The 12,972-nt window shown below is 41.0% G+C and overlaps 1 protein-coding gene across 10 annotated transcripts in view; it reads right to left on the bottom strand.

The window, feature by feature from the left end:
- CADPS2 (calcium dependent secretion activator 2) overlaps positions 1-12,972 on the bottom strand; it is a 545,582-nt gene that overhangs the window by 91,420 nt on the left and 441,190 nt on the right. For all 10 annotated transcript variants that reach the window (XM_070466441.1, XM_070466414.1, XM_070466410.1 and 7 more), the window contains one exon: positions 9,333-9,436. In XM_070466441.1, the coding sequence (XP_070322542.1) occupies positions 9,333-9,436 (104 nt within the window). The remainder of the gene's footprint in view (positions 1-9,332; positions 9,437-12,972) is intronic.

The raw sequence follows: 12,972 nt of genomic DNA, 5'->3' as shown, positions 1-12,972 counted from the left end.
GTCCATGGGGTCACAGAGAGTTGGACATGACTTAGTGACTGAACAACAATAACAAAAGCCCACAAATGAATAACCAGAAAACAAAATATGATATGTACACACAATAAAACAATTTCCACCTAAGAAAAGAAGGCAATCATACCATTTGTAGCAACATGATTAAATCTGGAGGACATTATATTAAGTAAAATAAGCCAGACACCAGAAGGACAAACACTTTACACAGTCATACTTTAAGACTTACATGAGGAATCTAAAATAGTCAATTTCACAGAAGCAGAGAGTGGCATGGTCATTTCAGAGAGTAGATTGGGGAAAGGATGTAAAAGGAGGGTATTCATGAAAGCGTGGTGGTACAAAGATTCAGGTATATAAGGTGAACACATCCTAGAGGTCTACTAACAGCACAGTACCTACAACACTGTATTGCATACTTGACATTTTGCTTAGAAAGTATATCTTATTTTTAGTATTCTCATTATGTGTCTGTGTGAGTCACTCAGTTGTGTCTGACTCTTTGTGAGCCCCGGACTGTAGCCCACCAACATCCTCTGTCCATGGAATTCTCCAAGCAAGAATACTAGAGTGGTCTGCCATTCCCTTCTCCAAGGATTCTTCCCAACCCAGGGATCAAACCCAGGTCTCCTGCATTGCAGGTAGATTCTTTACTCTTTGAGCCACCAGAGAATACTCACACAAAAAATAATGTGAGCTTCTCTGGCTATAGTGTCTCAGTTTTGTTTTAATCTGAATTTTTCTAATTTTGGATGAATTTAACATTTCTCATATGTTTTAGGGCTCTCTTTATACTGTTTTTAGTGAAATGCCTCTCAGGTCTTCCCCCTCCCCTTTTTAAATGCAGCTTTTGATAGCACTATGATTTTTTAACCAAGTAACTATAAAATTATCACACACATTTGTGTGATACAGATATTTTTGTTATTCTTTCAATTAAAAATAACGTTAGAAAAAGTTTCATCATATTACACTTAGAGAAGTCCATATTTACTTTGAAGAACTTTTTAAGAACATGTGAGATTTGTGGTTGCAAAACTCCATCAATTTCTTCCAATGTAAGTTCAATTATAACAGAAAGAGCCAAACCACAAACCAAAAAAAGTGGATTATAAGATATTGAGTATTTTCTTAAAAACTTTTGCCACAATAATAATGTTCAATATATTTATAAAAATATTATTGTGTAACTAATTAGTAGGTGGAAACTGAAGAAAACAGTAGGTAAAGAAAAAGGGTGGCGCAGTACAAATAACAAACTCTACTGCTGCTGCTGCTGCTGAGTCGCTTCAGTCGTGTCCGACTCTGTGCGGTCCCATGGATGGCAGCCCACCAGGCTCCCCCGTCCCTGGTATTCTCCAGGCAAGAACACGAGTGGGTTGCCATTTCCTTCTCCAATGCATGAAAGTGAAAAGGGAAAGTGAAGTCGCTCAGTTGTGTCCAACTCTTCGGGACCCCATGGACTGCAGCCTACCAGGCTCCTCCGTCCATGGGATTTTCCAGGCAAGAGTACTGGAGTGGGGTGCCATTGCCTTCTCCAATATTTGTGGCAGACAATACTCTGAAAGCCATATTTGTTTACTCAGTGAAGTTGGAAACAGCGGCAAGTAAGACTATCTCTGAAAATGGAAGAGTATTGAGATTTTGAACTTGGTGAGACTTGAGTGCTCATGGGCAAATCAGTTCTTGGATGGATTTCCATTTCCTCATCTGTAAATTGGCAGTAACAATACTTTTCCTAGCCTCCTCCAGGGTTGTGTGGAAAAGTCAAGGGATATGAAAATCTCTTGCTGTACAAAAGTAAAAAACGAATCATTATCAGCAACACAAAAATGAGTCAAAATTCACACAAATATTATAATTTTAGTTTCAGATGTTTTAAGAATAGTAATTAATGTCCAACATCAGTGCACAAGTAATGTGCAAGTACTGTTCTAAAGACTTTTTGCACATTATTTTACTTAATCCTTTCAGGTAGATGATACAATTATCCTTATTTTATGGTTGCATGCTAAGTTGCTTCAGTTGTGTCTGACTCTTTACAACCCTATGAACTGTAGCCCACCAGGCTTTTCTGTCCATGGGGTTCTCCAGGCAAGAATACTGGACTGCGTTGCCATGCCCTTCTTCAGGGGATCTTCCCAACCCAGGGGAGTTTACAGGTTAGCAAAGTCAGAAAGATTAAGGAACTTGCCCAAAGTCATAAAATTGGTAACAGAGTAATAATTTGAATTCAGGTCAGCTGGAGTACAGAGATCAAGCTCTTACATATATTCAGTTCAGTCTCTCAGTTGTGTCTGACTCTTTGCAACCCTATGAACCGCAACACGTCAGGCCTCCCTGTCCATCACCAACTCCTGGAATCCACCCAAACCTATGTCTACTGAGTCAGTGATGCCATCCAACCATCTCATCCTCTGTCGTCCCCTTCTCCTCCTGCCCCCAATCCCTCCCAGCATCAGGGTCTTTTCAAATGAGTCAGCTTTTCGCATCAGGTGGCCAAAGTACTGGAGTTTCAGCTTCAACATCAGTCCTTCCAATGAACACCCAGGACCGATCTCCTTTAGGATGGACTGGTTGGATCTCCTCACAGTCCAATGGACTCTCAAGAGTCTTCTCCAACACCACAGTTCAAAAGCATAAATTCTGCAGCGCTCAGCTTTCTTTATAGTCCAACTCTCACATCCACACATGACTACTGGAAAAACAATAGCTTTGACTAGATGGACCTTTGTTGGCAAAGTAATGTCTCTGCTTTTTAATATGCTGTCTAGCTTGGTCATAACATTCCTTCCAAGGAGTAAGCGTCTTTTAATTTCATGGCTGCAATCACCATCTGCAGCAATTTTGGAGCCCAGAAAAATAAAGTCAGCCACTGTTTCCCCATCTATTTGCCATGAAATAACGGGACTGGATGCCATGATCTTAGTTTTCTGAATGTTAAGCTTTAACCCAACTTTTTCACTCTCCTCTTTCACTTTCATCAAGAGGCTCTTTAGTTCTTTTTCACTTTCTGCCATAAGGGTGGTGTCATCTGCATATCTGAGGTTATTGATATTTCTCCCGGCAATCTTGATTCCAGCTTGTGCTTCCTCTAGCCCAGCGTTTCTCATAATGTACTCTGCATCTTACATATATGGCCTCTTCTTAATCAACTCTGTATATAGCACACTGCCTTTCTGTCTTTCTAGTTTCTTAATCAACTACATATTTAGAAACTGTCTACCTAGTTTCTTAATCAACTATATATATATAGCACATTGCCTTTTTGCTCATCTGTTTGTCTAGTTCTGCAGATCAGACCAATGTTTTTGTCCTCTGAGGATGTTCTTGCCAGAACATCTATTATAGTCTTATTTTTTTTAAATATCTTTTCATATTTTTGGGGTGGTCTTAGTCTTTTTATTACTTTTATCCTCAAAATGCAGTAAACATTTCATATTTTACAACAACAACAAAAAATGATGACTGCATAAATAAGCAAAAACAGTGCATCTGATTTTGGAACATATTATATACTTCCTCCACACCCCAAAAAGATCAACTTGTAATCTTGTATTTTGTGGATGATCCTAAAAGCTCTGGACACAGTTCAGTGTCTAGGGTATCATTACACTCCCCAACATACACATACAGTAACATGATGCTGAGAGGCCATATTATAGAAATATTGAAGCTCTCTTGAGGAGCCAGTACAGTGGATTTGAACCTTCAGGGTGACACCTAAACTCATGTCAAAGGAATCATAAGTTTTCTGCAACTCAATTCATGACAGTATCTCCCTAATTGGGTTCCTGCTGCTGCTAAGTCACTTCAGTCGTGTCCGACTCTGTGCGACCCCATAGACAGCAGCCCACCAAGCTCCCCCATCCCTGGGATTCTCCAGGCAAGAACACTGGAGGGGGTTGCCACTTCCTTTTCCAATCCATGAAAGTGAAAAGTGAAAGTGAAGTCGCTCAGTAGTGTCCGACTCTTAGCGACCCCATGGACCGCAGCCTACCAGGCTCATCCGTCCATGGGATTTTCCAGGCAAGAGTACTGGGGTGGGGTGCCACTGCCTTCTCCAATTGGGTTCCTAGATGAATATAAATATTAAAGTAATCGAAATGAGGAGCTGAAAATGCTTCAAAAGGTATGTCAAGGTAAAGTGCTACTCTCATTATTATGTATTTGTAAGTTAGTGACTAAGAAACATTTTCGGTAAAGTACTTATGACCATGCAGTTTCATCTAAGAGTCCTGCTGCAAGTGGAATTCTTCCTCTATAGCTCAGCCATATGAAAATCATTTGTTGGTCATCTTCTTCCAAAAATAGGAACATTTGTTGTACCACAGGCTAATCTAACCCTAAACCTAAACCCTTCCTAAAAATGAAAAGTCAATTTATCTCACTGGCTATCCAGATATAAATGCTGTGTAATTAAGATGAACTCAACTGTTGAGATGACTGCAATTACTTAGTGGGTAGTAAACGGACCTTGTTTATGAATAAGTCACTGGAAAGACTGATTCTGAAGCTGAAGCTCAAATACATTGGCTACCTGATGTGAACAGCCAACTCACTGGAAAAGACCCTGATGCTGGGAAAGACTGAGGGTGAGAGGAGAAGGGGGCCACAGAGGATGAGATAGTTGGATGGCATTACCAACTCAATGGACACGAGTTTAAGCAAACTAGGAGATAGTGAAGGACAGGGAAGCCTGGTGCACTGCAGTTCATGGAGTCACAGTTGGACACGATTTAGTGACTGAACAACAACAACGAGGATCAGAAATAAACAAAAACAATGGGAAACATTTTTAAGAATCAAACATCTTTTCTTTTTTTGTTATAATCTATCCAGATGCATGGGCTTCCCTGGTGGCTCAGACGGTAAAGAACCTACCTGCAATGCGGGAGACTGAGGTTTGATCCCTGGGTTGGGAAGATCCCCTGGAGAAGGGAACGGCCACCCACACCCGTATTCTTGCTTGGAGAATCCCATGGACAGAGGAGCCTGGCGGGCTCCATGGGGTTGCAAAGAGTCAGACACTACTGAGTGATTTTCACTCACTCACTCACATCCAGACACACAATCTGGTGCAGACACTGATGTCTACATGAGTGACCAGGATCACAGGTGTGTGTGTCCGCACTGAACTACTCTCCCTGCACCCCTCTGCTGCTGGAACAGCCTGGGACCCAGTCAGCTGGAGAGCACGATACATCCACCATTCACAGCGAGCCAAGTGCCAAACAATGAACTACTGCCTGACATTCGCCTGGCCTACAGTGTCACCAATATGGTGGACGATATTATATTTAAAATATTTTAGGGAACTTCAATTAAGATTCTGCTGCGACAATAAGTCACAGAGTAATATCCTGAGCTGTGCTCATATCCATCACATTGTCTCTGTCTCTGCCGCTTGCCTGGGGGATATTCCTGGCCCTCCATCCCCATAGCCAAGTCCCAGGATCCTCCAGGAGAGGAAGAGTCTGACAGGATTGAAAGGGACATCTCAGGCTTGCAGTGTCATCTTTCCTCTGCACTTACATTCCTGCTATGATGCTGAGTGTCAAACCTGGCAGCAGAACTGAGACAAGATGCCCATCCTGGCCACTCTACTGAAATTGAGAAATAACAATGTGGCTCCCTGGAAAGTGTAGAGTCTGGAGTCGGCCTGACTGTGTATCGCTGGCCAAGTTTTCTCACCAGGAACGTGGTGCACGTGTGTGCAGGCGTGTGCTGGGGTGAGAGCCCAAGGCTTTCCAGAAGGCGTCTCGAACTTGCCGCCTTTGTCAGAGAGAGAGGCCTTAGATGGATGGTGGTTGGATCAGTTTGTCTCAATTTCTGGTCAGACACAGTCTCGTCCCAGGAATGTGAAAGATGGCTTTAAAGATTTTCTGGAAAGGAGCTTAAACTATCTTTCTCAAGAGAAAACATAGAAATTTGGAAGAAAAGCCTGAGGTGAGAGGTTGAGAGGCCCTCAGAGAGAAGGGAGGACTATCTTAGAAGCAAGTTATTGTGAAAGATCTGAAGGACGTGAAACCTGCTCAACTGAGAAACTACTGAAGGACAGAAACAACCTCTTGGCCCCGTGAAGTAAACCACCCCTGAGGAGGGAAGGAGGAGGGAAAAAGAGAGGAGCTGACACACGGCCACTTGAAGGTGTCTGAGACAGATGCATTAACCTCCACCTAGGGAGCTGGGCTGGGCTCTCTTTCGTGCAGTGAAGACAGTCTAGCCTGGAAATCCAGCAAAATCAACATTACTGTACAGTGCCATCCATCCATTCACTCTGGAAATGACTTTGGAATCAGACTAATTCACTCCTCCCCCAAATAGAGAAAAACCTGGATCTCCTGGTTGAAAATAGTGGAAAATCCTTTAGGTACAGCTGGCCTTTACTTAGATGGCCAGCAATAATTATGCAGGCAGTTGGTAATAAGACACATTCATGGAAACAGTACAACCAAGATTGGTCCATTTAAATACATACAGTCTTTAATTTCAGCTTCCCTGGTAGCTCAGCTGGTAAAGAATCTGCCTGCAGGGCAGGAGACCCAGGTTCAATTCCTGGGTCAGAAAGATCTGCTGGAACAGGGACAGGCTACCCTCTCCAGTATTCTTTTTTTTTTAATATAAATTGTAACTTCTTTTATTAATAAATGTGACCAATTGAGTTTAATTCTTTGATTTAATTTACTGCTGCATTTTTTTTTCCATTTATTTTTATTAGTTGGAGGCTAATTACTTTACAACATTGCAGTGGTTTTTGTCATACATTGAAATGAATTAGCCATGGATTTACATGTATTCCCCATCCTGGTCCCCCCTCCCACCTCCCTCTCCACCCCATCCCTCTGGGTCTTCCCAGTGCACCAGGCCCGAGCACTTGTCTCATGCATCCAACCTGGGCTGGTGATCTGTTTCACCCTAGATATACATGTTTCGATGCTGTTCTCTTGAAACATCCCACCCTCGCCTTCTCCCACAGAGTCCACAAGTCTGTTCTATACATCTGAGTCTCTTTTTCTTTTTTTGCATATAGGGTTATCGTTACCATCTTTCTAAAGTCCATATATATGTGTTAGTATACTGTAATGGTCTTTATCTTTCTGGCTTACTTCGCTCTGTATAATGGGCTCCAGTTTCACCCATCTCATTAGAACTGATTCAAATGAATTCTTTTTAATGGCTGAGTAATATTCCATGGTGTATATGTACCACAGCTTCCTCATCCGTTCGTCTGCTGATGGGCATCTAGGTTGCTTCCATGTCCTGGCTATTATAAACAGTGCTGCGATGAACATTGGGGTGCACGTGTCTCTTTCGGATCTGGTTTCCTCAGTGTGTATGCCTAGAAGTGGTATTGCTGGGTCATATGGCAGATCTATTTCCAGCTTTTTAAGGAATCTCCACACTGTTTTCCATAGTGGCTGTACTAATTTGCATTCCCACCAACAGTGTAAGAGGGTTCCCTTTTCTCCACACCCTCTCCAGCATTTATTGCTTTCTCCAGTATTCTTGGGCTTCCCAGGTAGCTAAGATGGTAAAGAACCTACCTGCGATTTAGGAGACTTGGGTTCGATTGATCCCCTGGAGAAGGGAATGGCTAATTCCAAGGAGAGGGACTAAGGTGGCTTTAGAACTATAACCAGAGTGGGTTCTATCTTATCTTCACATAAAAGAGTTATTCCATGCTATGAAAATGATGAAAACGATTCTACTCACCTCTCTTCCCTGAGGAATCCCAAGAATTTGGAAGCATTGTGGAATGAAGACATGCCACAGTGTCACAAAGCATTTTAAAAAGAGGTCATTGTAATACTTCTGTATTTTGGCATCTAGTGCAGTGATATTTATAAGTTTTGATTATCTCTGTTCAATAAAATCAACTATTTTTGAAGGTTAGAAAATAAGTAATACTTACCATTTAATTGTGTTTGGATACACTGTACTTTAACAAGCATATAGTGGTTGCAGGGAGTATTTAACATTATTTACACTTAAAAGACAGAAGAGTTATTATTTTCCTTATTAGTGTAGGAAGATTAAATATAATTATTGTGAAATGTAAATTAGATGTACCTGTTTAGGTGAAATTGGATAGCCAATCAGAATTTTTTTTTTGAATTCAAAAAGGTCTAATACTTTGATTATAATGCTTTTTGACAAAAGACAAAGACAACACATACATACATTTTTATCATATAATCATTTTCATTGTAACACAGCAGTAGTACTAGCCTAGAAAAGCTCCTCCTGGGAATTCATTTCAAATTATTGAAGCAGCTGTTTCTTCAGTTTAAAATAAAATATCCATAACAAGTTCACACATGACAGATGCAAGGTAGAAACTAGATTCCATAGTGTGAGCTAAAAGCAGATGTTTTGAATGATCATATTTATAAGCAGATACAATACATCTTAGTTATCTATAGCAGGGCTTCATGAATATTCTTTTCTAAGAATTTGCTTAAAATGTACTTCCTATAGTTTCTTATATTTTTGAGGACTAGGCTTCATTAAATACAAATATTCTATAAATTCTTCTGTATCTGTTCTTTTTCCTTCTTGCTCATTTCACATACTTTCTCAAGAATAAAAGGATTGCTAGGGCACTGGAGTGTATTACATTTATTTAATTTTATACATTTTCTCTACTTAATTCAAAGTCAAAAAACTGTTTTTTCAAAAAAATGAACTCTTGGCTATTAGAAAGAATGACACTTAAATCTCAGAATAAGCAGCTTGCCTGATGAAATACCATTTTATATCTCTACTGAATGTCAATACATAACTAGAACCAGAACTTTTGAAAACTATTAAAAATGCAGGGTTAGTGAAAATTGAAAGAAAAGCTTGATGGTAAAAGTGAAACACTAGAGTTACCAATGATGCAGTTATGAATGTCTTCTGTGTGATTTTGTTATTGTTCATCACTGCTTCTCCTGGTGCACATCAACTAACATTTCTAAACTAAAGCCATCAGGATACAGGGAGAAAAGCTAGTGAGTGATCTGGCATCATTAGATGGGGGTCATGTCCCAGCTTTGCTTCTTGCTAGTTGTACACCTCTGGCAGATCTCATAAGCTCTTCCATGTTCCACACAGAAAGACAGTTGTCAGGTATAGATACTAAATTATAGACATACACAATTCCTTTGTAACATATAGCAGTTATATTTCCAGGAAAAGCCCACATTCTGTTTACTATAGATAAATGGCCAGGTGTGTATCAAAGGCTATGGACAGGCCACATCTTCAGTGCCATTCCGACTATCGCAAAGCATTATGCACAGCTTTATGTGACAGTTAAAAGAAGTCATCACCTCTGCATGATGCTCTTCATTCTGCTGTAAGACTTCAATGCAGAGCTCCGCTAGATGAAGAACCTCTTCCAGCTTCCTCGCGGGAGTCGCCTGGTTCATGGTCTCTATATTAAAAACAAATCATAACCATGTTACCTTGAAAATAAAAAGCCAAACAGATTCTACAAGATGTAATGATGAGACCAGGGTGTTGAAACAGAATGAGAAAGCATATTTTTCAGAAATAAGAGAGACAAGAAATACAAACAAATACATTCTTTAAAACAAAACAAAACAAATCAGTTCACCAGATTGCAGAAAATACTTCACCCACAAAGCAATCACAGGAAACGGCAAGTGCTTTGCCATTTAACATATTAGAACTAACAGGTGCACCGGCACATTAGATGCTCAACTTCTGCAACAAACAAGTTATAATTCTCCGCAAGGTCACAGATGCAAAGAAAAGCAGATACCACAGTCTTTTCCTTCTCTCGGTATTGTATTATCAATACAATACCATTCTCACCAGATGAGTCATTCCTGGCATTAGCGAAACCCAGGCTTTTTTTTTTTTTTTTTTGCTGCTATTTAAATTTCCAGCCTGAAATGTCTAAGGTTCATGTTGATCTTAAAGTGAAGAAGTACAAAGTCACCTAAAACAACTCTGACAGGCTGCAATTAACTGATTTCCTCCCTTCCAACTGGGGAAGGGTGGGGAGCCTTTCTTTAAAGCTGAAGGTTCTTTTCGTATTACAGCAAACTAATCTGAAAAGGCCAGGCCGCAAAGAGATTAAGTGCAGCTACCTGGAATTCAGGAACAGAGAAGGCAAAGCAGTTGATTTCTGAGAGAAAATGAACTGGCAAAAATTAGAGGTGACCTGTGTAATGAGATTGTTTCAAAATAGAGCTTTCAACAAGGATATTAAAGATAAATGTTGTCTTAGATTTCTGGACTCTCTCTTTGCCCATATATAGAGATTGTATGGAAGAAAAAGAAAATATTCAGATAAAGAGCTTTTTCTCCGGAACCTAAGGAGTCTTTTTTTTGCGGGGGTGGGGGGAATAGATCTAGTCCCTCAGCATCTCCCTATAACGTCAGCCTTAAATGTGGAGGAGACTTTCATTTGCTCTTAATTTGTCCCCAACTGACATACAATGATGCAATGAAACATAGCGTGTGGTTGGTGATTGTTCATTAAACATTTATTACACACTCACTATAGGTTACAGTGTGATGTACGTGGGGGTTCCCATCCTCCAACCCTGGTACACATCCTCCTAAATTCCCCTGCAGGATGAAAGCCACTGGCCCTCTTGACAGGGATCAAAGAGTAGGTTGATTCTTCAGGAAAACAGTGAGCCAAATACCGCAGACTGTGCCTACAATGATCTCAGCTGTGGGGAGTGGGAGGAAATATAAGACATGTCCCTGCTTTTAAACAGCTCAGACTCCAAAATTCACTCCTGCTAGGATCCTCAGGCATCCATTATCCAATCTTCCCTCTGTCTCATGATCACCTCAACGTCCTCACGTAAGGGTGAAGTCAGGGAGGCTCATGACTTTGCACAGCAGTCTTCTCTACTTGGGAACAGTTCTAGCTGCGACGGTGAGGAAGCCTAAGAATTTTGGGAACCGTGTAAAGGCAACAGAGGTGACGAAGGGGATGTGAGGAGAGATAGCTGAGAGCAGGTGCACGTGGGGGGATCAGTGGGAAGATAATCAGAAACGGAGGCAAGTCCTAAAGGAGAAACCAATGACCTTGGTAAGAGAAAGAAGTTTCTAGAAATGACAGAGATGTGGTGCATTTCAGAGGAAGGTGAGGATGCACCTGGCTACAAATGTCACCATTTATTGAGAGCCAAGGATGTGTCAGGTCCAGCACCAGGCACTTCTCATGTGTCATCACACTAATTTTCCTAACAACTTTAAGCCATTTGGCTATTTATTCATATAAGTCATAGATGAGGAAACGAGCATGGAGAGATGACATAAAACAGCTAATACATGGTAAAGGTGGGACCTAGCGGCATGAGCTCTTACCATCTCTGCCCTGCACGTGCCCGGACGGAGCAGAAATGTGCTGGGGAATGATGGCTGAGGAGCCTGAGATTGGATCATCGCAGGCTTTAAGTAAGAAAATAAACAGACTTAGTAACTATATCCTACGGGCCTTCCCAGGTGGCGCAGTGGTAAAGAATCTACCTGCAATGCAGGAGACATGGGTTTAATCCCTGGGTCAGGAAGATCCCTGGAGGAGCAACCGCAACGCACTCGAATATTCATGCCTGGGAAATCCCATGGACAGAGGAGCCTGGTGGGCTACAGTCCATGGGGTCACAAAAGAGTCAGATATGACTGACCACACACACACACACATCACACAACTATATGCTATAGGTCACTTGGAGCAAATGTTCCCTTGCTGGGCTTTACAATAAGTTAATTTTGGGAAAATGAATTTGTGACTGTACAGAACAAGGAAGGACTGGTGGGGGCCGGGTCTATTGTATGGAGAATGACTAGAAGATGGTAATGGGAACAGAAAAGAAAGAGGAAGGTGGAGGGACACTTTGAGGAGAGGATCTGCAAGCATTTATGACTGGAAATTGCAAGCCAGAGAGGACAATGACCTTGAGGTTTGCAAACTGCATGGCTCAGAGAACGAAGATGCATGGTTGATGAAACTACCAAACAGGTCTTTTTGGTTCACCCCACATATATTGGGAGTAATTACCACGTACATATGAAGTAAGCAAATTATTCTAAACTGAAAGGAAAGTTATACATTGTATTAAAATTTGCATCCACAAGGAATTAGGCCATCTGGATGCTTCAAGCAGAAAACTACTCATCATTCAAGTCATAACTTTAATGTTACCTTAAGTGTGGGGCATCCTCAAAGTTTTGAGGCTGAGTGACTTGCTCCTCTCTCTGAGCTCTCCTATTACAGGCTCATGAGTCTGTTATTAGACTGGGCTCAGATCAGTGAGAAACCTGGTCTCAAGATCTTGTCTTGAATAGACTTTGGACAATGATGGGTACTTAATGAATGTTCATGAGAATGCGGTAGCATAATTTTGGGGAATGTGCATGTTAAAAACAGAATCGATACCCAAATTATTTCATTTCACTTTGTGTGGGATTGCAAATAGCTTTTAGTCACTCACACGCCAGAGGTGGACGAGACAGGAAGTCCACTGATAAAATGTAGCTGTGGCCTGAGGACACTGCTCAAAAATCAACGAAAGCTGTGTTCTTAAGGGGGAAGAGTTTTCAAAATAATTTTTGATTCTCAAGAGCATATCACTTATATTCCTTAATTTTTCCATCTTTAGACTGAGGGTGTTGCATGAAATTGAGGATTCCTGACCTTAGGTTTGAGGGAATCCTTGAACCCCTTGAAATTATATGCTAATTTTTGTGTATAGAGGCATTTTTTCGGGAGTGAAGAGTCACGACTCTCAGATTCTCAAAGTAGTCCATGTGCCACACAAATGATAAGAATCACTGAACCATATACTTTCTAAGATTGCTTCCATCTAAGAGAGTCTACACTTCCTATCAATTTTGGGCTTTACCTATATTGGGTTATATTATTTCAACTTCATGAGGAAATGGAAAGGCAACAAAATGTAATTGTTTTGATCACAGAAGGGG

The sequence above is a fragment of the Odocoileus virginianus genome, chromosome 1 (genome assembly GCF_023699985.2).
Source record: "Odocoileus virginianus isolate 20LAN1187 ecotype Illinois chromosome 1, Ovbor_1.2, whole genome shotgun sequence".
Taxonomy (NCBI): domain Eukaryota; kingdom Metazoa; phylum Chordata; class Mammalia; order Artiodactyla; family Cervidae; genus Odocoileus; species Odocoileus virginianus.
Note: the sequence above shows the minus strand (reverse complement) of the source record. Positions and strands in the feature narration are given on the sequence as shown.